The sequence below is a fragment of the Rhamphochromis longiceps genome, linkage group LG14, assembly GCF_057381845.1.
Source record: "Rhamphochromis longiceps isolate RC_006_pf linkage group LG14, R_longiceps_female_GT1.1, whole genome shotgun sequence".
Lineage (NCBI taxonomy): Eukaryota > Metazoa > Chordata > Actinopteri > Cichliformes > Cichlidae > Rhamphochromis > Rhamphochromis longiceps.
Window position 1 is genome coordinate 10,269,740 of NC_140570.1, and position 26,882 is coordinate 10,296,621.

Sequence of the window (26,882 nt, forward strand, 5' to 3'; positions counted from 1 at the left end):
GGAGACTATGAGGAAGGAATTTTATCTATTTATATCTGCAGTCAGTGGTTTAACCCATGGTTGATGTAAGAAACTTGTATTTTGTTGCTTTTTAGGTCAAACAGTGGCGAGCATCAAAGTATTTAAATGCTCTAGTTTTATGCTTTTGATGCTAACTAGGTCTGTTCAACAATTGTGTATTCCATCTCTTCTTTTCATGCTTTACTCTTTGTCTCATTTCTTTCTCTCTCTTTCCCCACCTCCCCCTTGTGTGTCCTTATCTTGCTAATACCAGAGATGGATATGGGATTGCCTGGTGAGGGAGACAGCAGTATAAATGCTCTGTGTAGCCAGATCAACACCTCGTTCACCAAACCATCAGACGAGCTCTTCTCCAACCCTTCCTTGTCTGCAAATGGCCCGCCAACCGGCACCGTGCCCCCTGTTCTGCCTCCTCCACCTGCGCCAATGCAAGGTAAGATGAGACTATAATAGATCAATATTAGTTTTGAATTATAACAAGTGGTGGGCAAGTTTAAGTAAAACTTTTACTCCATCACTTCTAGCCACCTCCTCATGGGTACAGGCGGAAGCTCCTCTCCACTCTCCTCCTCCGGTTTCTGTGGCGATGCAAATGCAAAGTGGCCACAAACGCACGCCATCTGAGGCTGAGAGATGGTTGGAGGAGGTCTCCAAGGCTGTGAAGGCCCAACAGACACCTCCTCCCGGCCCCGCCATCCCCACCATCCCCGGACCTCCCTCCATCTCCAGTCATCAGATGTCCAGTCAGGCAGCCATGTCAGCTGCCCCAGTGTCCACTGTGCCCATGTCCAAACCTCTTATTTCCGGCCCCTCTGCTCTTTCAGGTCAGGCTCCGATGCCCCTCCCACCAATGTCGATATCATCAGTTCCTCTAATACCTGGACCTCCAGTTTCAGGTCCCCCTATGTCTCTTCCGTCCATGTCCATACCCACCATGTCAGGGCCAAGCATGTCTGGAGCCCCCATGATCCAGCCCTCCCTCCCTGGACCTCCAGGCTCACTTCCAAGCTCCATGCAACCGTTCCCTTTGGCTTTTGATAACACTCCAGCCCCTGTGGGAATGTTTGCCAGTCAGCCTGTCCAACCTGCTTTTGTGCCCATGCAGACCTACATGCCAGGTCTAGCAAGCAGTATGACCTATCCCAATGCCAGTGTGCCTGTGGTAGGCATCACACCATCGCAAATGGTGGCCAACGTCTTCTGCACTGCCACAGGCTCGTCGGGCACAGGCAGCACTATGGGCTCGGCTGGAGGAGGAGGACCCAAGGTGGGGACGCTTGGAGCAGTCGGGCAAGCCCATTCCTATCCAGTCCCACCTAGTGCCGTTGGCCACTCTGCAGGTTTTTCAACACCTCCATTTTCATCCACTCCACCTTTATCAACAGCCATTAATGGCCTTGCACCGCACAGCAGCACCACAGTGGCCCTCCAAAATGGGACCTCCAGCACTAGTGGAAATTGTGGCACTAGTAGCAGCTGGCCGCCAGAGGGCAGCCAGCTAACAGCTCCGGTGGTTGATTCCCAAGAGGATGACCGTTTTGAGGCCAAGTGGGCAGCCTTGGAGACAAAACCAGCAGCTCAGCAGCCTGGGAACAAGGCATCAGCTGCGACAGCCAACCCATTTTCCAACAATCTGCAAAAGACTTTTGAGATTGAGCTCTAAGACAGACTTGGCCTCCCAAAGCTGTAGCACTCATCCTGGAGTTAAAGCCTCGGGACGCCAGGCACTAATTCCAGCATCTTTGCTTAGAATGGGATGGAGGTCCTTACATTTAGCCTAGGATCCAACCTGTGGCAGCCTAGCAACTTGCTGAATGCCCTCATAGGAGCCTACAATGATCTTGCTTTCTTCATGCTCCAATGAAACATAGAGTAACTTAGCAGCTTGCTGGACTGTAATCTGAGGATCAGGTCTCTAGCTCTCTAGACTTGATGGACTAAATCCTTTCACTCCACCTGCTACCTGCCTCTCCTCCATGCTTTCTCTTCTCACTTCTGGCTTTAATTTACCTGCTGGAAGTCCCCAGATGTACTGCACGTGCCCCCTCCAAGTACAGTGTTGAGGGGATGAAATGCAGTTTAGTACTTTTTTTCTTTGAAAAGGGGACTCCACTCAGATGCATTCCAATCCCATGTTTCTTGGCAATTTTACTTGATTTTGGTGGAGACTTTAGCAAATGTGGTTATGTGACAAGATACGTGGAGAAGCAGAGCAGTGACCTGTTGACCGATGAACAGACTGACGCTGATCTTAGCAAAGCACAGCAGAAGTTCAGACACCTGAAAGGACTAGTCAATGACGTGAGACTCAACCCTATGAATCCAAAAGGAGTTACTGACCAATAGTAGAGATTTATGGCCAAAAGTATTTTATTTATTGTATTTTATTTTTTATTTTAACAGGTTATATGTACTTAAAAATCTAAATCTCAAAGCAGTGTTTCAGGAGCATGTTGTTTTTTTATTTCTATCCCCTATATTTATTTTTGTTGAATCATAAAGAGTAGGTAAAACTACAGGTAGCAGGTTGTAAACAGTTGAAGGTAAGCACTGTGGGAAACTGAATCATGTAACAGGAACCAAATAACCAGGGCATACAGTAATGTGACATGTGAGACAAGTGTGTATATAGCGGCATGTTTCTTCCACCCGTTAGCCGTCAAATAAATATGCTCCACTGCTGCTGCCGAGGCCAGCTGAGTCTGTATGGCTTCACTTTGGCATTGTTGCCCATTTCTGTTGCTAATGCCTAATTTAAAGGGCACTGGGACTTGAAAAATGTCTTCAGGATATCCAGCACACAGACACTCTGGACAATACAGCACAACAGTCCTTTGGACTCCATCTTCACCGGACAAACCCAAGGAACTTTAATAACTCAGTGGATTTAAAAAAGTAAAACTCTGCAACACTGTGCAACTGGTTGGGGGAAAAAGATGCACTACATTCTAACATTCAGAAGTCCTTTTATGTGTTCAAACACAGGGTAAAGTCTCATCATGTACAGTATGATTGTGTATTCACCTCTACTGCACTGCTGTGACGCAGCAGGGCTACACTCACAACTGATTTCTGGACTGTAGGAGAAGAGAAACACGAGCAGATATCGATTCAGGCGTGTGGGCTGAAAAAAAAGAAAAACAAAACTGGAAGGGTTTCTGATGTCGAAATATTAGGGACAACAAAGATTCAGTTGATTACCAGAGGGGGAAAAAAACAGCGGAGAGGAAAGATGAAGGATAAGCTGTATGTGAGAGGATGTTGCTACTGTATACCTTTTAAAGAATGGGATGGAGGAAGTCTGAAGGAAGGAAAATCAGATGTGCGTAAAAAAAACTAAACAAAACAACCCAAGATAAAAGCAAGAGGCAGTTTGCGTGAAAACACGTCGAACAAAGACACATTCATCACCCACGACACAAGCACTGTCTGCCATCTTTGTGTTCCTCAAGGTCAAGCCGCTTTCATTTCAGCATCCTATTCCTCGTCTCTTAAAACCTCAAGAAAACAACACTTCTTAATCATGTGAATTTATGAAAACAATGTTGCTTATTATTATTATAACTGCAGCCTCATAAACAAGGTTTTTCTCAAACTGTGCGCAACTCCTTATATAGCTAAAACTCCAGTACTGTCAGCAGAGCCTTCAGTGTTTGTCCAAAAGATGCAACCTTACTAAAAGTTCAAGCAGGCCTGTGTAATGAAGGGCTTTTCCATGGGTTACTTCTCTATGTTATTTAAACTACAATCTGACCACAGATGCTCCTGCTATGTTCCTTAGGAACTGAATTGTGTTTGGATATATGGACTGCCACTGATTAGATTTCCTGCTCATTAACTCCCTAGAGCTTAATTAGCTTGTTTGGTCTCTTCCTGTGGCCGGCTTTTCAGAGAACCTAAATTTACATGCCACTGGCCTAATTTACACCACCTCGGCTCCTCCCAGGTTTTACCCCTTTGTTTTCTGATGACTTGATATATCTTCCCCACAGAAAAAAAATCCAATCCGCTCCCTCTCTCTACAAAAACAAATCCGATTCCCTCATGAGATCGATGCTTTTATTTTGTTTAAAATCGTTTGGGGTTTTTTTGCCCTCAACTCTTGTTTGCACGCTCCCCCCCAAAAATGGTAAATGTAGGTTAATTGTGTTCCGCGTTAAAGCAAACTAAATGACCTCATAAACTTGATTGTAAAACCATAGTTTAGTGATGGTAACAAAGCAAAACCAGTGGAGTTTATTTTTAATCTTTATTTACAGAATTTTTGTATTTAAACCAACATATTTGTATTGTAATTACATTGTACAAAAGATAAATAAAGTAATATAATATTACACCTGCTTGTGATTTCTGGGTAGTGATTGTGGTTTTCTTTTTACCCCATTTTTTGACTCATTTCTTTTCAGACATTTCCCATCCTTCAGCTGATCTTTTATGCTTAACCCCAAGCAAAGCTGCGTTCTCTTTCTTCTGTTATTATCATTCTGGCTCATACTTGTCGGCTTCGTTGCTGTGCTTTTTCATCAGCTGGATTTAAATGGGTTAAACACTTTTCCCTGGATGTTCTTAAACCACAGTAGAAACCCTTCAAGCGAGCCGATTTAGAGCAGTTATGCTGACATGTTGGATAGTCCTCACCGGCATTTATCTGGGAAGATCATTACGGCTCTCATATCTGCTGGCTATATATGTAACAGTCAGGAGATTGGTAGTGCAGTGCTGCAGACGAAGAGTGAAAAACACCTTTATATGTAACTAAATAAAATGTTATGTCTTGCTTGTTTAAAGCAAAGATTATGGTCATTTACAGCTCCACACAGCAGCATTGCATAATTCACAGATTGAAATAATCCATATTTATCTTACACGAGGCTTTCATGCTGCCCTTCAGTTCGTCCCACCGTCTGAACCACAATGGATGAACTGAAGCTTTCAAGCCAGCTTTGTTCTGATTGGATGGCCCTTGCAAGCAGGCTTGAACATCAGGTGGGTGGAGCTTGTGTTTATAGTCAGAGCTATGTGCCCAAGATGGCCATATTAAGGATACTTGCAAGGTCCACTCTGTAGAGAAAAGGAACCGTAAAAAAGTGAATTTTTGGTTTTAAGGTGGGAAATCACCGCTGGATAACTAAGAATTTTAAGAAAAAAAAATTTTTCTTTTTGAACATTGGATAAAGGTGGGCTCCCTCTTCCCTGCCCGTCTTTGTGCTGTGCAAACCACAGTCAGCAGCAACTTCTGGCTGTAGCTTCATGTTTGGCAGACATGAGCGAAAGCGGTTTGAAGGGTAATATAATACTTAGTCCCAAAGACGGACAAAAAGGAATGTGGCTGCCGACAGGTTGAAACAGCTGACAGCACATAGCCTTATTATACTTCCATTAATCTCCTTTTTTGTTACTTTCCTCTCTAACTAAACATCCTACTCGTGACTAAACTGCTGTCTAATAAGCGCTGTCCTCCATGCAGCCAGGACCGAGTGCTGCCGCTCCTCAGGTCACTAATGGAACCAGACAAGGCCTCTTTTCTTCTTAAGGACCGTGAGAAACTGAGTGAATGCGCGCGTGCGCGCACACACACACAAACACACACACACAGCGCTTGCAGTAACTCTCACCAGTCGATGAGTTTGTGCTGCAGACAAGGAAAAGAGGACAGATCAGCTGTGCTCAGTAGCTTGTGAAGCTTGTCTTCCAGTCATTCTGGATGTGCATCATGTTTCATGCATGTCAAAATGATTTAATAGCCAACGTTAAAGAAGCCATTATTAGTTGTTCTCAAAAAGCAGGCTAAGGCTTTGTTAATTAGGACAGCCTTCATTGTTGCAGCCATGGTAGCAGTGTGGTCTGTGACATTTGTGCTCCCTCGGGTTAAATCTGGGTTATTTATCAGTTTTACTTTTGGTTTATACATTACAACACTCTACAAAGACAATAACGAACATGGCAAACATTGCCTTTTTGGAATACTGATGTTAGCTTTTAGTTATTTGTGGACTCCAGGGCTGAAAAGTAAGGCCAGCATTGAATTGCCAAAGGCAGCAATTCTGTTTCTTTGTTGGATGTTTTAAAAGAATTAGAGTTGCCCCTCTGAGAATTAATGTTAATTTGCAGGTGTGTGTGTGTCTTTGTGTTATACCTGTGCACCCTATGGACCCAACACTAGCACTGGTAGCAGTAGCTATCAGCTAGTGCGCCTAGTTTGTCCATATACTCTCACTTTAATAGGTACATAGCCGATCAGATGGCAGAAGCTCAATGCATTTAGGCACGTTGCCATGTTCAAGACGACCTGCTGAAGTTCAAAGTGAATATTAGACAAAGCCCTAGGCATTACAAAAAAAAAGCACTTTGAATTCACCGTTATTGTAGAAAAGCACTATTTAAGTACCAGTCCATTCACGAGAACAGCCAGACTGCTTTGTGGTGATTGGAAGGCTTAAGTGACCACTCGTTACAACCAAGGTAGGCAGAAGATCCACTCTGAATGCACAACCTTGAAGCAGATGGGCTACAGCAACAGAAGACCACACCAGGTGCCACTCCTGCCAGCTAGGAGCAGGCTCACCGAAGCTGGGCCACACAAGTCTTAATTTCTGCTGTGATATTCAGAATTTGGTGTTAACATGAAAACATCAATTCATCCTGCACTGTATCAAAACTTTAGTAATTTGACCGAACAGCTTTACATTACATCTTTTTCTCCTTCACAACCCCTTCAAATACTGATGAATCCTCCTCTCTTTTAAGCATGTCTCAGTATAGTCCGACTTAGGTTTTGGTTTCTATCCCTTCCACAGCACTTCAGTCAGGTTAATGTTCCCCCAAAACACTGTTGTCTTCCATTTATGCTTTTGTAGCTATTTGCTGGTATTTTCTTAGGTTGCAGTGCAGACCATGTATATCCCTTTAAGACCACAGTGTACTCATCTTTTGATGGCTGCTTCTGCAAGAATAATACGTCGCAAAGCTTAAATCATCCAAAACTGGCTTCTTGAACATGACGGTGAGTTCACTGTACAGTCGCCAGATCTCCATCCAATAGAGCATCTTTGAGATGTGGTGGAACGGGAGATTCTCATCACGGCTGTGCAGACCTGCTGACCGAAATCTGTCGAGGAGTGTTTTCAGCAGCTCGTTGAATCTAGGCAACCCAGTTCTAGCAAGATATACCAAATTAAGTAGCCGTGTGTGTATTCACTTCTTTAAATCAATCTGTAAAAACTGGTCACAGATACGTTTTTTACTTTTAGGGGTTCAGAACTATCATTTAAATTCAACCAGCTGCAGCACCTCCACCTACCTATCTACCTACCCGTACTCGTTACATTGTAGGCTGCTGCATAATGAAGTTGGTCTACATAGGAGATGGAAATGCTTGGTTGCCATGGTGACGTAGTTAAAGATTCAGTAACATCTGAAAAACCACTGGAATCCGCAGAAAAGGCTTCCTATACGTATACATTACAGCGCCGAAATAAATTAAGGTTGCTGAAAATACAATATAATCCTAATGGATTCTCAAGGTGGGTCAGACAAGTGTGTGTGTGTGTATTTCTCTGCCTATTTGTTGCACACCTAGCAGCAGTGTGAGATCACTCAGAACAGATTACATTAAACCAAATCATGTAACAGTGTTTGAATGACCGTTTCTGTGAATTGTGTTTCACTTCAGATTTGTTCTCTCTCTCTCTCTCTCTCTCTCTCTCTCTCTCTCTCTCTCGTTGTTGTCTCTTTCAGCCCTTTGCATCACTGTGTATGTGCATATAATTAAATAGGGCCTGTGAGGAAGGATGCGACTGAGTATGTGTGATACCTGCGCATCTGTGCGATAGCAACATCTGATAGCTGTATAAGCACAGACTTGGTAATGGTTTTTGTGTAATGGACCATGGCCGGACTGTCAGCTCTGCACCGGATAATGTATCCATGCTACATGCACACACTCATTTATCCTTCTTATCGCTACTTGATCGCACAAAAAGGCACAAACACGCTCACGTGCATACTGATATTTCCTATAAGCCTATAGCAGACGGAGTTTACAACTCTTTAAAATGGAGCCATCTCCTCAGTGCTTAGTCACAAGCTTAATCATTTGGGTGACAGATTGTCAATATGAGTAAATCCTCTGATATTTATGTCTTCTGTGTAAATGATATCATGCAACACGAGCCCTGAATATCATTTTATTTGCTCTAAGTTTGCCATGCAGAGCTTTTCTGTTTTTGTAAAATGCTACAACTTGGGGGGAAAAGGCTTTTATTTCACTGAATAAATACCTTTAGAGGCTAAAGTAGAAAAGAATAAGCAGTCATGAGAGGTCTAGCAGTAAAAGAGTGATGACAATGCATGCCTCCCTGGGCATACCTGAGAAAGTGTGGACAATTCAGACAATGAAGCCCATAGACCTATGCACTGCCACTGCAAGGCCAATGAAGGTGCAGGGGACATAACAAATAATATAGTGATCAAATCACTCTCATGTGACTCTACTGAGGAGCATGTATCCATCTCCCTACAGCATCTAGCTCTGTTTGTGAAGCAGTGGGAGTCGAGTTCTGAGCTTCTTGAAATCACGAATAACTCACTAGCTGAGAAAATGCACATTTCTAACTTCCAAATAGGACAGCTTCATTGTAAAATCCCCTGCTGGGACTCATTCAGGACACTTACCAGTAGGTGGTCTCATACAAAATTTACTAAGCTCCAGCCGCATTATTTATGCTCATCTGGCGCCCTCCTGTGAAAACACGAGGAATTACAACATGGGCCCGACAACTTATTTCATGCTGCTACAAGATTTGCTCATGCCAGTTCTGTTGGAGCTCTGTAATGTCTTTGATTAAGTATGTATGTGCATGTCTTTACAGCCTTTAAAGCCAACGCTTAAAATTCAGCTGATACCAGTATCTCAACGCCCACCCATGCATCTAAATGTCCAACTCACGAAAAATGTCCTTTTTAAACTTCTTTACACAGCCTAGAATTGCTGCATCTGCAAGCTGCTTTGGAACCCATCTCCCGCACACCTGCTTCTCTCAGGCAGTCCTCTGACTAAATGAAATCTGTAGTCATTGATTGCCTGCTCTATTCTGTGCAGTGGGTTTCAATGTTGCTATGCTAAGCTTCCACTGGTTTTCCATGTTTGAAAAGAAGAGCAGGGGGATCTCATAAAAGCAGCCAAGGCCCTAAAAATGAAAGCTGCAAATCGAAATTTAAACCTTCTTTTACCTGTTTTAGTTCTGGCTGAAATATCATTAACAATGGTTGATAAATATCTGTATCCACAAGAACAGAACCTTGAATCTGAAGAGAAGGAAACTACCAATACTCATTTCCCACTGTGCCACATTATTACTGGATGTTACAATCCCTGATAATGCATTGCTTTAAATGGAGAAAGCGGGATGGCTGTTATAAGGAAAGGCAGCCCAGAAACTTTAGCAGTTTGGGACACATCGTCAGTAGTGGACCTTGGATTCATCGGGTGTTTCGGCCATTATCACTAGACACCCTCATCTAAGGAGGCCCTGCCAGGGTTGATCAGGCCCGGAGTGTGTCACTGGTTTATGTTGAATTGGTATTTCTCTTCTTCTTTCTTCTGTTTGGTTTTCTGCAGTTTATTTTCTTCTATCTATTCACTGCAACTAAGAAATAATACTTACCTCTTTGACATTTATGGAGCCTCACGTCTTCAAAGGGATAAAAAGGTGACAGAGAGAAGTAAGACCACACCTCTCCACCGGATTGGGCTATAATTAATAATTAATGTGCAAAATTCACTGGAAATCTGCTCATAAAATACTGGTGTGGCGGGGCATGGTCTGCGGTGCTGCTGCAGGGGAGATGGACGCACCTGCACGGCCTATGCAATCACGCCATTCGGTCCTAAACCGTTTGGGCTTTACAACAGTGGATTTAAAAGTCATCGTCTGAGTGTTTAAAAAGTCTCGATATCTTTAAATCATACCTTCCCGTGACAAAACCTACTTCGGGATACTCATATATAGTAACCATGTAACACCCACTTTAAGTGCATCATCACATGTTTCAGCAGTCACGCTCTGATCCAGGACCTGGCACTGAGACAGAATAAAAACTCAAGAGGCTGGTGGCTTTTTCAGCAGAGTGTCTTGTTCAGACTTAGTGCTCTTGGATTTTTCCACAGTGCTTTGGAGAAAACCCCCCCAGGACAAATACACAGGGCAGTGCAAACCAGTCACTCAGCTGAGACCACCAGCACCACTAAAGTGTTTCTCCCAAGTTTCCACGTGTTTTGCACCTACAGAACCTGTTTGTACTGAACCAGTCAGTTTTTGAGCAGAACTGCCTTGCCAAGGACCAAATGTGTGCTTGGGAAGTAAACCATAAGGAGCTTACGATCTATATACACACACACCCACAACGGCAGAAATAAAAAAACAAAAATCGGAAAACTCACATTTTGTGCAGATACCTCAGATTTGTCCATCATGTTTTAAAGTCATTTACTTTGATTTGCTGTGGCATCGACAATCCATTCACAGACATCCCTCTCCAGATCTCGTGTCCATGCTGGTGCAATGTGGAATTGGTTTTTGAAGGACATGAGGACTACTGCATGGATTTACTGTATCTATCTATACTGTATGGATGGTGTCATTGAACACCAGGGACAATGAACTTCAAATGACCTTGAATGAGAGCGAGAGAGAGAGAAAATTACTTGGGAATATGTGTGTATTTACAGTAAGATTAATTCAAGTGTATTTTAGTCTTTTACAGCAACATCTTTGCCTCCATTTTCATGTGTACAACAGCGAGCTGCTGACTGACTAACAGGAGTGAGTCTAGTCCAGCTGCGTCCTTTTCTATGAATTGTTCACACACAACAGTGCAGGGCCATTAGTTTAGACTGGATTTCATCTGTGGAGACTGCAGTTGACTCCAAGGTAACATGAACACCAGAATACAAAAGCCAATAAACAGAAACAGAGGAGAGGCGATGAGGACAGGTACAGCAGAGTGGAAAGCTTTCAGGTTGAAAAGAAACTATTGGAATTCAAAATCAACGCAGGACAGGTCACCCACAGAAATCGACCGCGTCCTTTGAAGAACTCAACAAAACATCACTTCCACTCTGGAGAGAACAGAGATAAAAGTATCAAAGCGAACAAAGATGCAGTAGCAAGAATCGAAACGCTAGACAACACAAGACACTAGTTTAAAAAAACAAAACAAAAAAAAAACAACAAACTTGGAGCAAAGCTTTGAATTAAGTTTGGAAAAGACGCGTTTTGTATCGTATGTAATACTCCGAGTACCTAATATTACGTGAGGGTTTTTATTCAATTATATGAATTTATCAGTATCTTGTACCTCTGTTATTGCAGTTTATAGCTCATTTAATGTTATGACTGTTCACCCAGGGACTGCAGGTGGAAATGAGCTAACAGCTAAATCTGGGACGAGGCGTTCTTGTACAAGATTAATGTTTTTGTGCTGACAAATAAAAAAGAAGAGTAAGTGTGAAGTGTCCACAATCCACACTGTTCCAGCTCATCAGTGAAACAGACAGGAGGTCAATTCATGGCCTGGATGTGCATGACTCACCTGCACTGATGATGGAGGAGATAATCACAGCAGCAGGATGACTTCAGAGGAACACAAATGCATGTTTTGTTTTTATGCACTGCATTCATTATATGGATTCAAATATTAGACTTTATCACTTTTACCTCCTCGCACAGAACTTCTGCACAATAACTACAGAAATGGCAACTCTTTATGTAACGAGACAGACTGTACAGACATCCCAGCCTCTGCTTCTGTCACATTAACACGTTTAGAGTTTGGGTGGAAAGGTCACCTGCCACTCTATAAACAGAATTATCTAGGATTTTCAGGGTAGACTAATTAATTATCCTCCAAAGAGAGACGAACACAAAGAAAAAAAGATGAACAACCAAAGAATGCAGCCAAGATCTAATCTGCACTGCTGCATCGACCAGGCTCACAATAAGGAACACGGAGGGAAAAAAAGAGCCAAGCACAGCAGCAGCAAGCTGAGAATACCTCTGAGGACAGAGGCTTATCAATAAGAGCAAAATAGAGGAGAGTAGATTTTAAACAGACAAAACACACACACACACACACACACACGATGAGCTCATGTGGGCAGTGTGTGGCCCATAAGCCCAACTACAAAGAGATCTTAAATGGAAATGGAAAAACAGAATATAATCTTATTTTACCAAACAGAAGACAGATAAAATTTCAATTTGTCTGACTCGGTGTGTACTACAAAGAAATTTACTGCTACTGTGAGGAGAGAGCTGTTAAACCGCGGAGCCAAATCGAACCACACTCATTAGCGATATGAAGCTTTTTTTTTCCCTACACAAAAACAGGAGATGGATTGACTCCAGCAGCAGCTGGCTCACAAACCAACACTACTCATAAAACGTTTTGTGAATACTGGCAGAACAGGAATAAAACAAACAACTAATTACAGGTGGTGAGAACACAATGCTGATCGAGCCAAAATGTCACCCTGAACTGATGAAAATGGGGAAACGCAACACTATAGTCGGTTTGGATGGGATGACGGTTTTAAAGCCAGCGGAGTTAAAGATGGAGATGAATGGATGCAGATTACTTCTACTTGACTGCAGTAAAGGACAAAGCCTGCTGTGTGTTATCGCTTTGCTTTCCACCTCCACATCGCACGCTCTCTACTGATGCTATCTGAGGAAAAACCAGAGATAGTCAAAGAGAAGAGCGACTCGTTCCAGTTGCAGTGCTCGCCGTCGCCTCACAACTTGTGCGCTCGCGCTCATTCAGAACAAAGTCAGCCGTCAAGCTACTCCCGCTCACATATTTATAGACACAAATCTCTCCTTTGTTTTATTTATTTATTTGGATGAGCCTCATCAAAAACTGAGATTGTCAGTAGCTAGATTTAACAGAAAATTTGATAAGTGGTTATTTTGAAAACTGGGATAAAGCACTAAAGAGTCCAGTATGATACACAGAAAACGTCTCTCGAGAGAGAAAATGTCGTTTTTCTTCCATCAGTGTTTATATCATTTGCATGTCATTCACCATGAGAGCAACTCTATCAGGTGTGTTCTTTGTTTTAAAGCCCTTCAAAGACACCAACTCCCATCAATTCATCGGAAACAGCAGCAGTCTTGGTATTTCAGACCAAGAAATGAGTCTAAATGCACCGAGTTACAACTACGGACATGCACACAAGACAGCTGATGATGTCTGCTGCTCAGTGAGCCACTCCCCTCATTAGAGAATTCCCTGACCAGAAATAACCTGCACATAACGTCATTTAATCGTAGTTTCTTTTAAGAAAATTTAAACCAGAAAGGAGATCTTACTCTCCGAGCCTGTGCTGGAGGGGTGAGCTCAGCTCTCTCTCACACAAACAAACACACACACTGCTCTTAGTGACACTGCCAGATAGAACCTAATGCTTTAAAGTACCTATGTTGACAACTCCTGTTGCACAAAAAAGAAATTAAAAAAATCATGTGTTGCTCTTCCAGTCATTATTGTTGGCATTTTTGATTGAAGCCTTTGAGATGACTATGACTGAGCGACAGAACGCCGTCACTCTGATAGATTGATGAGAGCAGCGATGTCTGAAAAGGGCTTGAGAGAGCTACCTGGAAACATCAGTGCTTCACTTCTTATAAAACCCCAGAAAGGCAAATCTACATTAGTACACAGGTACTTCTATATAATGGAATGTCTAACATGACAACAGCTACATATTTTATACTGCAGATACAACTTCACGAGAGGATGGAGGCTATAATCGTGGCTCTATAATTAGGCACAAATGAGCTCAGAATTTGAACGTACAGAGAAATCTCCAAAAGCAAACCCAAGAGGTTAAATAAGTGGGTGTTAAGATTCCCATGAAGGCACACACTGCTGCAGTTTGTGTTTCTCCAATTTGCATTGCATTCTGCCCTGAGTACTGTAGGAGCATCCCCCCCCCCACTATCATGATTATACATACTCCTTAACCAGGACTTGTCACCGTGTAAGTGGTTGCAGTGAGTGGCTACGTTTTAAAAGACCATTCAAACTTTTAAAATCTCCCACTATTCCCAGTACGTCCCTTTTACTCGTCCTCCTGTCATATTTAACTAAGAGCATATTCAAACTGAGAACCATGGTGCTGGCCTGTGCAAAGAGAAATTAATGAGCATGGAAGACCACCCTCGAGTGCAGTTAAGAGTTCAAGCTCTGCTGTTATAATGATAACTGGTCGAGATGAAAGTCTTCATTCTTAAAAGCAGTCAGTTCAAAACACATGTCCAGCTTCCCATTTCTCCAGTTAAAGCATTTCGATTGGTCAGTAGAGGCTGTCAATCATCTCACGGCTGACAGGAAATCAGTCGCTCAAGAAGGCAAAAGAGACCGAAAGCAAATCCCGGCTGAGCGGTGGAATCCAGATGGTCATCCTTCTACATATCTGAGCAGCTCCCGTTTCACATAAAACAAAGGCTGATTCCAGACCTGCCATTTAGTCCCCTTCCTGGTTTCCAAGGAGCAGCAGTGCCAAGATTCACAGTGTTTTGTAGCCCATCTGAGAAAAACTGAGAGCACTTTGAGAAGTTTGCCTGGTGGAAAAGGTCACAGGCTGTCTGTGCGGGCGTGACAGCTGTCACACACTCTGACCGGGTGGTCCCAACCTCGAGAGGGCACGGGCTTGTTGTGTGTGGAGCAGGGCCCGCAAACGCCCTGCCCACAGGCCCTGCAGTGGTGCTTCGACATGGCTGGAGTGAAAGGTTTGGAGCACTGGTTGCACTTGGTGATGTCCTGGTCTGGCACCCAGTAGTCTGGCCGAGCCACGTCCTTCACGAAACCTGAAGCGGATGGGCAAACAGAGAAGAGTGAGTTTAAGATTTTAAATCAGAGATTGGCTTTTTATTTTTTATTGTCTTAGAACATAAATGCATTGTTCATTGTGTGTGTGTTGGGAGGGGGAACTTTTCAAAGCTTTGACTACTTCAAAGTGGAAGTCTTCTTTTTGTCCAGTGTTAACAAAGTTACATTCACCACCTAAGATGGCAACATGTAATATGTACCCATCTAACAGCATCTCCATTACAGCCCATTCAAACCCCTTTCAGCTCCACTAAAGAAAACTCTATCTTCCCTCTCTGTGTTTCTCTCTGTGTTTCTTAGAGAAGAAGATTATTTTTCTTGTACAAGAAGCTTTCAGGTTTAGGTTTGTAGTCTTGATCAGTCACAGTTGAGGCTTGTATTCCAGTAAACAGCTTGCGTGGAGGGACAAAGAGGGACTGCGTTTTCTGAAACACAAACCTAAACCTGACATTTTTGCCTGTTAATTAGTTTTTTAAACTGATCTGGACTAGCAAACTATAACCACCAGCCTTACACCCAATACCAGTTATCCATTATTCACAAGGCTATTCGCTACACTAGAAGCACCAAACCCCGCTGCTGTCATCAGAGGACAGACGATATATCCAGCTATCATCTGAGAACCTATGTGGTCACCATTGCAGTGCTGGTCAGGTTGGTGATTCAGAATCATTTATTTTAATCCCTTTGCCCAACATCCTATATATTTGGTTTTTCCTTCCTGGAAACCGTTCATTGAGGCTGACTTCACGCTATGTCCTTCACTCTGCAGGAGCACTCAGCCACTCAAACATCAGTTTCCACAATAAACTCTTGTGCCAAGTCTGAGGCTTTTACTCATCTGTGTTTTAGAGCAAGGTCGAGCAAATCCCAAATTGTGCCAAAGCGTTCTATTATTACCTCCACCGATGAGGTCATGTGACAGGTTGGATTTGTCTGTCTGAAAGCAGCATGATATAAAAATATATGCATTTAATATTTACTACACGTAGAGTTTGACAGAACTTAGAAGTTATTATATTTTTGATCTGGATTCACGAATTTTTGAAAGGATCTTTATTTTTTTATTATTAAAGGAGTTGAGACAAAAACGGGACATTTCACATCATATCTTTACAAATACATATAAAATCAAAGTTTGAAAAAAGGTAGGCGCTGTTTCGATCTGCAGCTGTGTTTCTGCTTATGATCAGAAGCCTATTGAGACTTTGGTACCAGCTTTAACTTAAAATCACTGACTAACTGAATTTGTTGCCACTGTCACAGGTAAACTGGCTCTTGTTGCACTGATGTTGAAGCTTAGCAGTCTGGAATTTCATCACAGTTCATCAAACTAGTTTGACTTTAATTATACGTTAATTTAAACTGATACTGGTGGATAATATATAATTTTAGTGGTATTGCACAGACATGCACTCAGTTCTTGGTGGATGACAAACACCAGTATGCAAAATCACTCTGAAACCAACCATCCGATCATGTCCCAGATGTACCTACGCCTGTAGATTAGCCTATCCTAACACACTCATGGAGTGGTTGTGCTAAAACCAGGTATTAGAATTACCAACAAATATCTGAGTGGTGAGGAGACAATATAAAACAAGCTGCAGAGCACCAACAGACCATGTAATGGTAAAAGAAAAAAGCAGTGCTCACAGAGAGGGTAGTCCACAGCTGTGGTGACCATGTCCAGTGTCGACTGTGCCACCTCCGTCACCCTGCGAGCTATCAGACCACGAGGCTCCACCTTACAGACTAAACAAACAAGGTGTGTGTGAGAGACAAAGAAATCAAAACACAAAAGCAGTAATAACAACAAGTCAGGAGCCGCGACGACCAGCATCAAATGCATGAAAACACACAGTCTCACTGTTCGGTATGCACGCTGCAAATCCATGACACAGTATTTGCTCCCCTCGTGATACCGTGTTTTTTGTTTTTTTGTATATTTGTCACACTTAAATCTTTCAGACCAGACATTTATTATTAGACAAAGATAACCTGCTTAACCCTCTGGGTCTATATTTCACCTTTAAAAACTGTTTATCTTGCCTTGTTTGGTATCATTATTTTCAGCACAACCTCAAATAACTGGAATTTGAGTTATTTTTTCATTTTTATATACTATATTAGCACAATTGATCTAAATTTAGACAAAAAATTCTAAATCCGAGTAAAAAAAAAGTTATATTATTTACTGTAAAACCCACAAACATATTTAACGAATCATTTTCATAACTTGAAATGCAAATAGAAATTGTACATGTCTAAAAATTATGCACAAGTTTTGCAAACAACAAAGTTATCTGGTACTATTTAAAAATGCAGCCAAGGCCTCGGGCGTTTTTTATATAACCATTTAAATCTATTTACAGAACAATCAGGTGTGCTGCATCAAATAAGAAGGCACACTAATTATTTGTGTCAGTCCAAAAAAATAGTTTGTGTTCAGTATAAGACAGAGGAGAACACCACAGGCCTAAACCCTGCAGGTCTGACAGCAGGAGGTCCTGTTTTCCATGTGGGAACAGCGTTTACACTGGAATCTGCCTGTGGCCCATCGACACAATTCAAAAACTGGTATATAGTTTGAAGTCCGTACTTTCGACCCAGGTTTAAATGGAGACTCTGAGTCGCTGCATCTTGTAGCTGTGTCGTCTTGAATTGGTCATGTGATTTTGACGCGCCAGTGCGTCCGTCGACCCCAGAGGGTTAAATACAAAATGCAGTTTTTAACTCATGATTTCATCTAATAAGGGTTATACAAACCTAACTGGCCCTATGTAAAAAAGTAATTGCCCCATCTTTATAAATCATGAATTAACCACATATTTGTGTAGACTGACTTTGACTTTACTAGCTACACCCAGGCCTGATTACTGACAGACCTGTTTAATCAAGAAATCTCTTAAATAGAACCTGTCTGACAAAGTGAAGTAGCCTAAAAGATCTCAAAAAGCAGCACATCATGCCACAACCGAAAGAAACTCAAGAGCACACGAGAAACAAACTCACTGACATCTATCAGTCTGAAAAGGGTTACAAATCCACTTCTAAGGCTTCGAGACTCCAGTGAACCATGGTGAGAGCCATTATCCACAAATGGAGAAAACTTGGAAGCGTGGTGAACCTTCCCAAATGTGGCCAGCCTGCCATATTACTCCAAGAGCGCATCAATGAGTCATGCAGGAGGTAACAAAAGACCCAGAACAACATCTAAAGTACTTCAGGTCAACTTGTCTCGCTTAAGGTCAGAGTTCACATTGAGTCTTATTGTGGAGTTCATGACTCAACATTAAGAAAGAGACTGGACAAAAATGGCAACAATGTGAGTGACAGTCACATAAATAAACCACCAATGCTGAATTAAAACAATTCTGCAGCGAAGAGTGGGACAAAAGTTCTTGATGCCAAGGGTGGCACAACCAGTTATCAGGTTTAGAGGCAATTACTTTTTCACAAGTGACCATGGAGATCTGGATAACTTTCGTCCTTCAATAACTAAAATAACAAATAAAAACTGCATTTTTAAAAATTTACTCAGGTTATCATCGTCTAATATTAAAATTAACAGCATTGTATACACAGGTGTGCGTGTCACATAACATTAAGTGTAAATGTGGGCTCACCTGTAATTGAGTGCTTAGCGACTACAATGATGAAAGACATTTGTCTAATGTAACTCTAGGTTTAGGCTCGTCCAGCAGTTTAACTGACAGCTTGTTTCTGTCTTACCCTGGCTGTTGGTGTCAGGAGGACCTCCCTGGCGGTAGCAGGCCTCACACACCCTGACAGGACTGTTGCCCCAGCCCCTCTCTGGCACCGGCATCCTGCGGCTGGAACAAGGATGGCAGAAACCCTCCCCACATGATCGACAGTGATGCTTCCTTTCAGCCTCCTTGAACTCCTTTTGACATCCATGACAGGCCTGAGGGGAAAGAGGGAGGGGGATACAGTGATGGCAGATATCACACTGACAGACACAAGTCAATGAAGACCAAAAATTTAACCACTTATAACTGCTATAGTTATTCTAGTGCCTTATGTTGTGTTTCTAAATGTTAGCCCTTCATACTCACAGTGATCTCTGTATTAGGTCTCCAGTATGGAGGTGCCACCTGGTCAGTAATCCAGGCAGTGACGGCTTTGGTGGGGCCAGTACCGTACTCTGACACTGACTGAATCACATAGTTCATCCCATCCAAGACCCTCTGGGCAGCATTTTGGTGGCTGGTTAGAAAAGCGTCAGACTGAAGAAAGACACGAGTGTGATCTCAATTAAAAGCTTGATAAAGAGGATGATGGGCAAATTAAGTGCCCATTAGTGATTCCACCATCATTTCTACAGTCACAAGTGCAAATCAGCTGAAGTGAATCATCTTAACCCCCAGAATTTCTTGCAGTTTAGCATTTAATATCAGAATTACCGTATGAGGCCAATAACTGGGAACTCCCAGTTGCAGGGAGGAAGGCAATGATGGTGTTATAGCATGGCTCAACAGTCCAAGTGTTTCACTTAAATTTACATCTGACAAAACATGCGAGCATCCTGTTTTGTCTGTGTGCAGAGAAAGCTTAGCTGCAGGCTCTCTCTATAGCAGCAATGCCTGCAGCATGCAGGGATGAATCCAAACTGATGGCACAGGGTGTACTCCACCACACCTCAAACGTTTAGTTGCTACTTATTTAGATTAGCAGAACTAAAAGTAAATATATTAAATAACACCCCAACCCATAACGAGACAGCCTAAAGAAATGAATTTAACCATTACAGAATATTTTTTCTCTAGGGCAGTGACAAAATATGACAGTACCTTACTGAGTGTCAGGACAACAATCACTAAAACAATTTGCCTCTGCTTTAATTACAGGCAACAAAAATCCAAAACAGTATTTCAGTACTGCGTGCTTATTTTACAAAGACTAAAAATATGTAACATAAAACCAACAGGTGCTATTTTTTACACTCTCCACAAATTCTTTTGATGTTTTTTGTGAAATAAACATTATTAAATATAAACATGAGTTAAGCATGTTTTAGTACTCACATCCTCCCAGACGTGCTTGACCTCTGATCGCACCACACCACTCTCTGGGTCCTGGTTTCCCATCCAGTACTGTCTGCTGCGGTAGATTACCCCACAGCTAGCACACTCCAACACATATCTGAAAGAGGGACGAGAGGAACAAGGCAGCAGACAGTGGAAGTGAGATTATTGGCTGAAAGGCAAAGAGGAGTGTGAGCGTCCGCCTAAGTGTGTATATGTGAGTTTCCATACCCTGACCAGGCGTATTTGGCCAGTCCAAACCAGGGATTATCAGACGAAGCTGATGTTTTGGGCACAACAATCACCTCTCTGCCAGCTTCATAGCACCTCTGGACATGCAACACAAAACAGATGTAAACAACAACAACATACAGGTTCACCAAAACTAGCAGTGAAATTCTGTTCTTACCTTACAGATGAGGACCTTGTTGTTGTACTGGTGTGCATACTGGCAGAGTCCATCTGCCATGTGGGGAACTCTGTCTCTCAGGTGGTTCATTCCATTTTTACAGCGAATGCTGGAGAGTCGACATGACAGATATTAGAGTTGGTGAAGGAGAGGGGGATTTGTAAGAAACCTATGGTTACAGTGCACTCATTCTGAACAAGTGTTATAATTTCTCACACACACGCTGCTCTCAGGTTTTAGGAAAGAACAAGGAAGAAGAGTAGCTAAGAAGCAAAGTAGGTTTCTCTTCACCAAAACCAAAACATGGAAAAAGAATTAGCACTTATGCATCCCACTGAGGAGATAGTTAACATCCACAAGAAAAGCAGAGGATTCCCATTTTTAAAGAATACTGTTCTCTACTGTGATTCAGTCACAGAGACAGTAAAAGGCTGTTGTTCTGAGATGGAAAACTAGAACTATTTGGATCAAACTAAATGAGAAAAAACTCAGGAAAGGTGTGGTTATAATAACAGTCCATCCAAGGTGATTAGGTAATCTGCAAACACCCAGCGCTGGAGATGAGTACAGTTTCCAGATCAACAATAATAATACACACTTCTCACACATTCCCAACTATGCAATCTAAATATTTCAGGTTTAGGTTGACCATCCATCCATCCATCCATCTTCATCCGCTTTATCCGGGGCCGGGTCGCGGGGGCAGCAGCCTAAGCAAAGAGGCCCAGACCTCCCTCTCCCCAGCCACCTCCTCCAGCTTATCCGGGGGAATACCAAGGCGTTCCCAGGCCAGCCGAGAGATATAATCTCTCCAGCGTGTCCTGGGTCTGCCCCGGGGCCTCCTCCCGGTGGGACATGCCTGGAACACCTCACCCAGGAGGCGCCCAGGGGGCATCCTTGTCAGATGCCCGAACCACCTCAGCTGGCTCCTTTCGATGTGGAGCAGCAGCTGCTCTACTCTGAGCCCCTCCCGGATGGCCGAACTTCTCACCCTATCTCTAAGGGAGAGGCCAGCCACCCTTCGGAGGAAGCTCATTTCTGCCGCTTGTATCCATGATCTCGTTCTTTCGGTCACTACCCACAGCTCGTGGCCATAGGTGAGGGTAGGGACGTAGATCGACCGGTAAATTGAGAGCTTCGCTTTTACACTCAGCTCCCTCTTCACCACGACGGACCGGTGCAACGTCCGCATTACTGCAGCTGCAGCCCCAATCCGTCTGTCGATCTCCGGCTCCCTTCTCCCATCACTCGCGAACAAGACCCCGAGATACTTGAACTCCTCCACTTGGGGCAGGAACTCATCCCCGACCCGGAGTGGGCACTCCACCCTTTTCCGGCTGAGAACCATGGCCTCAGATTTGGAGGTGCTGATCCTCATTCCCGCTGCTTCACACTCGGCTGCGAACCGTTCCAGTGCGAGCTGGAGGCCCTCACCCGATGAAGCCAACAGAACCACATCATCTGCAAAAATCAGAGATGAGATTCTGAGGCCACCAAAGCGAAAGCCCTCCGCCACTTGGCTGCGCCTAGAAATCCTGTCCATAAAAATTATGAACAGAACCGGAGACAAAGGGCAGCCCTGGCGGAGCCCATCACCCACCGGGAACGAGTCCGACTTATTGCCGGCAATGCGAACCAAGCTCTTGCAACGGTTGTATAGGGATCGAATGGCCCGTAGCAATGGGCCAGACACCCCATATTCCCGCAACACCTCCCACAGGACACCCCGAGGGACACGGTCGAATGCCTTCTCCAAGTCCACGAAACACATGTAGACTGGTTGGGCAAACTCCCATGCACCCTCAAGTATCCTGGAGAGGATAAAGAGCTGGTCCAGTGTTCCGCGACCAGGACGAAAACCGCATTGTTCCTCCTGTATCCGAGGTTCGACTAACCATACGTTCAAATTTTAAGGACCAGTTCTAGCTCTTGTGTGTAGACAGCGTTACTGACTTACTTGCAGCTGAGACAGAGAGCTGAGCAGGTGAAGTATTCATCTGGGAAGAAGGAGTACAGTGTCATCTTTTCATCTGATAGTTCTCCACAGAAACGCTCACTCAGAGCCTTGTTGAAACAAAAACAGAAGGGATTAGAAGACAGAGAACTAGATGGGAGCTGAAAAAAGGCTGAGGAGACACAAAGGAAGGATTAAAAAGAATCATATGCTTTTTCTTAAAAGGCCTCTAATATGGTGCTTCTTCACTTACTTCTAGTGCATGAAACACTATCCCAGGCTGGCGGGGGGACCGTGTATGAGTGTTCTTCACTTGCTGCTTGATGGCCTCTAGCAGCCCGCTATAGTCTGTGGGCGGTGTGATCGTCTGAGTGCCTACGTACTGCACTGAGCTGAAGGCCTCTGTCCCCAAACCCAGGTCATGAAAACGCTTCTGGAGGAGTGTGTCTGCATAGCCGGCCATCTTTGAGTCTACAACAGGAAGGAAAGACAATAACATTGAAATCTGTGACACAGGAAATTACAACCAAGGGAAATAATTATCCTAAAGTTCTGCTTGGAAGTACCTTGGCCCAGGAGTTGCGTGTGTGTTGTTTCCTGGAAGATGATGACTGCAGGCCCCAAAGAGGACAGGGGTACATCCAGACCACAGCGGGTGGACAGGGCCCTTAGCTCTGGGGTGAAATGCTTCAGGTATGCCCCTGAGGCACTACTCAGGAACTGGAACATGTCATTGTGAAGACGCTCTGCCCGTGTGCGATACACCACTATATCCGACACTGCCAGCACCTGAAATTGAAATAAAAATGTATCTGGAAATAAGATGACTTGCTTATATCATGAAAACATTGGAAATGAGAAATAAAGTGAGTTTCACTGTTCTGTTTACATGATTAGGATGTGACCATTACCTCAGCAGAACAAGCAAAGAAGACAATACTAGAAGTCAGCACACAAAATCACAGACTCCTCCAATTATTCCACCCAAACCAAGCAGCAACCGCTAAATTTACCTTCAGCAGCAGCCGCATTCTCTGGTTCTGATTGGCTGCGGCTCCCAAGAGGCCCTCTGTATCCAGCGCAATGAGGCTGAGAGTGGGGTTGTAAGCAGCCCAAACTCCCACAGTACAGGAGCTGGGGGACTTGGAGGTGTAGAAAACAGTCTCGCCATCAAACAGGACGTGGTTAAGCGTGTGGGACTTGCCATCACCGGTGTTTCCAAAGATGGAGAGGACCTTGACGCCCGCTACGTCGGCACAGCCAAGTCGCTCCACGAACTCTGCCTCATCCCGGACCTATAGGATAAGAGGAGAAAGAGCACCAAGAGACAGGCTGGTTACAGAGATGAGCTATTTTGTGGCACCGTGATACAATTGGGCAAATTACTTTTACTGATTCTTTATGAACGGTATTATTTATTTTAAACAAAGAAACCAAAAACAAAACAAAAAAAGAACTGCGGGGGATTAGTCACTTCAATCTTAACGCTGGTTGTTCATACAGATTACCTTAAGTACACAAGAAAACATTATCTCTTGTACTTTGTAACACTGTGAGGGTGCCTTCCATGTGGGTCAACTGTGCTGTATGACTCACCAGGGACTTTCCTAATAGCAACCCTGTCTGCTGTTGTGCTGCTCTTATTTACAACTTAAATTTAATGTTTTTTCACAGTATTATAAGCAAGACACCATCCACACGTTAAAGCCACGGGCTGTATACAGACAAAGGCTAAAAAGACAAGAGGCTAAACACGACGAACATCCAAACACGCTGTTTAACGTCGCATTAGCAAAGCGTCGTGAAGTAGCTAAAGCCTCAACAAACTTGCTTTATTAGCTTCAAGACAAAAAGATCGATTTAGCGCTGAAAGCAGATTTGGCTCATCCAACATTTTTTTCTTTTCGTGACAAAAGATAGTTAAGGGCCTTCCGTAACAGGAGTCTTCCCCTTTCTAGCCTAGCGGCTAACTGTTAGCCGCCGTTAGCTCAGCTGATGTTAGCTAACTTTACCTGCAGGTTTTCTTGCTCGTCCACGAGCAGGAAGCTCCGGCCGCCGCCGTTGGGACGGTCCTCTGGCTTCAATGGACTGATCGACAAACTATCCATTTCTTTCATCAGTATATCGGACATCGTTGTTCACTTAATTGAAACGCATTTGTGGCAGCAGCACCAAAGAGCAAAGGGAAAGTTTAACATGACGCCTACCTGTCGGTCAATCACAACAACAGCGCGTGGACTGTAGGAGGAGCCAGATGGGGCCACGCAGGGCAGCAACGTAAGACGCGCTTGTTTGACTTTGGTCTAAACATGAGCACCACCGTGTGGTCAGCCGCAATACAGCACCTCACATGCCATTCAACAAACTTCCTTCATCAGGGAATGAGAAAGCATAAAATAAAACCGAGTGGACCCATGTGACCGGTCTTTTGTGGCCCCTAATATATATTATTATTATATTTTTTTCTTATTTAGGATTAATGATGTGAACCAAACACAAATAACGTTCATCTAACATTTCTTGCTACGTTAATACAAAATAACACATTTATTATTCTTCACAACTAAAGAATAACGCACAAAATCAAAGTTTCCTTAACTGACAGAGAGTATTTTATCGGAGCGGTGCTTCCATGCTAGAGCTGCTTGCTAATGTTCATTAAATATTTGTTAGCACAGATCTATAAATATCACATGTCACTGGCTTCAGAGCGGCGCCACTGCTGCTAACATGACATGGAGAAAGAAATTCCAGCATTGCTGCTCTAACGGCTCTGAGTCCTTCCTTCCTTCCTCCCTCATCTCCTCCCTCCCTTCCTTCCAATGTCTAGGGAGTGGAAAATGCCAGCCCAGGCTTTGGCATAGTCGCTTTAACACCCTTGTCTCTAGCCTGAGTCAAATAAAATCGCCACCTGGGACAGATCCAGCAAAAGATGTAGTAAGGGCAAGAAAACGAGCGAGAGGGGGAAGGATGCAATAAAGGATGGCGTGGTTAAGGATTTAGAGAGGGTCCCGGCCTTTCTCCGGGCTCAACTATGAGAGACAAATGTCTGAAAGAATCAATTATAGGCCTACTCCCAACCCATCACCCCTGATTAATGAATAATTAAAGCTTCTCATTGCAGGGCTATCTAACATCCATGAGGCCATGAAGCCGCTAAGATTACGCAGAAACAACTTCTCTTGATTTTCAACAAATGACTATACAGACCTGTCCTCAGTTTCCTTAACAAAACAGGTAAACATCTTTGTATGCAGTTTGTGCTTTTTGCTACTCGAGTATCCAGTTATTCCCTTTACAGTGCATTTAATATGATATCTGACCCAAATTTGCACCCATATCCACAATCATACCTCTGTAAACAAACACAATTTAGTGTTTAGCTGCTATAAGAGCCAGAGTCATCATCATCACCCAGACAAGGGAACGATGCTTATAGGAGAGACTGACAGAAAGTCCTGCAACCCAACCTCAACATAACTGTGGTGGATTTTCTTCTTCTTCTTTCTTTTCTATAAATTCGGATGGGGGGTATGGGGGGCATTGCCCTAACAAGTCCGAGGCGGGACCGTGGTCCACTTAAACCGCTACCCCCGCTGGAACTTGTAGTACTGTGCTCCTCGGCGCGTCTCATGTTGACATGCATAAAAACTACACTTCCCCAAAGCTGTCACAGAGCGCTCCCGCCTCCCATTGGCTGGCCGCTCCAGCCGCAGCCCCAGAGAATGAATGAAATTGAAATAGCTGCTACATTACATGTACAATACCGGGCTCTGCAGTGTTGCATTCTATCATACTATATCAAAATGGCCACAGCGGTACAGAACCCCCTCAAATCGTAAGTACAACACGTTTCCTGAGTGTTTGCGCTTTTTTCGGTCATTGTGCATGCTGTCACTGTCAATTTAAGCCCCTCAATTTCCCACATATTTCCCCAGCATGATTACCAACGCGTCTATATGCATGCAGTGCATACAGCGGAGAATGAGATAACGTCAGGAGAGGCGAATCAGCCCCGGAGAAAAGTTAGATTTAAAGCTGATGGAGGTTTCTGGGAGGTTTTTTCGGGCATGAGTGGTGGGGGGATTATTGCGCGCTCCGATGCAATTCATATAATCATTTCTCTGAGCCGACAGCAGCGTGTGTGCAGGGATATGGAGGAATGCTGGAGGTAGATTTGGGTGACCCGGTATGTCCCTTGCCAAGATCACGGCCAAAGCCGGGCTGGAGTGGCAAGGCTGTCCGGGAGGAAGGGGGATGGTTTAGATGGCTTTACAGTACCTGTGTGTATATTTTGTTGAAGGGGGGCTGAGAGGAGGTAAACAAGTAGACTGAACGAAGTGCTCCGTTCCCGGGTTTTTAGGCTGCAGCGTTACCTTTACCGCCGGACCTCTTGGAAACGTATAGTGCGAGGTAAATAAAGCTCCTCGAAGACTTGCTTTCATCTTCGGCGCTTAGAATAAAGCCTGGAATCCAACCCAAAGCCCGGCGCTTTACATTTAGTGCAGCTACATCACAGCGGACATTTATCTCCACTGACAGACGTTAAAGCGGCGGG

At 43.7% G+C, this 26,882-nt stretch overlaps 2 protein-coding genes across 3 annotated transcripts in view; one reads left to right on the forward strand and one right to left on the reverse strand.

The window, feature by feature from the left end:
• Positions 1-4,368, forward strand: part of numbl (NUMB like endocytic adaptor protein) — a 68,013-nt gene extending 63,645 nt beyond the window's left edge. For both annotated transcript variants that reach the window (XM_085380717.1, XM_085380716.1), the window contains exons 8-9: positions 275-454; positions 546-4,368. In XM_085380717.1, the coding sequence (XP_085236843.1) occupies positions 275-454; positions 546-1,684 (1,319 nt within the window). In that variant the 3' untranslated portion in view covers positions 1,685-4,368. The remainder of the gene's footprint in view (positions 1-274; positions 455-545) is intronic.
• Positions 4,369-12,753: 8,385 nt separating this feature from the next.
• LOC146653592 (zinc finger FYVE domain-containing protein 1) lies at positions 12,754-24,569 on the reverse strand. The gene is made up of 12 exons (XM_085380718.1): positions 24,337-24,569; positions 23,338-23,619; positions 22,891-23,113; positions 22,578-22,795; positions 22,328-22,434; positions 20,371-20,479; positions 20,193-20,290; positions 19,962-20,079; positions 18,993-19,163; positions 18,649-18,841; positions 16,570-16,668; positions 12,754-14,891 (listed from the first exon to the last, which is right to left on the reverse strand). Exons 1-12 carry the CDS (start codon positions 24,454-24,456, stop codon positions 14,659-14,661), a joined length of 1,971 nt encoding a protein of 656 aa, XP_085236844.1. The 5' UTR covers positions 24,457-24,569; the 3' UTR covers positions 12,754-14,658.
• Positions 24,570-26,882: the final 2,313 nt, after the last annotated feature.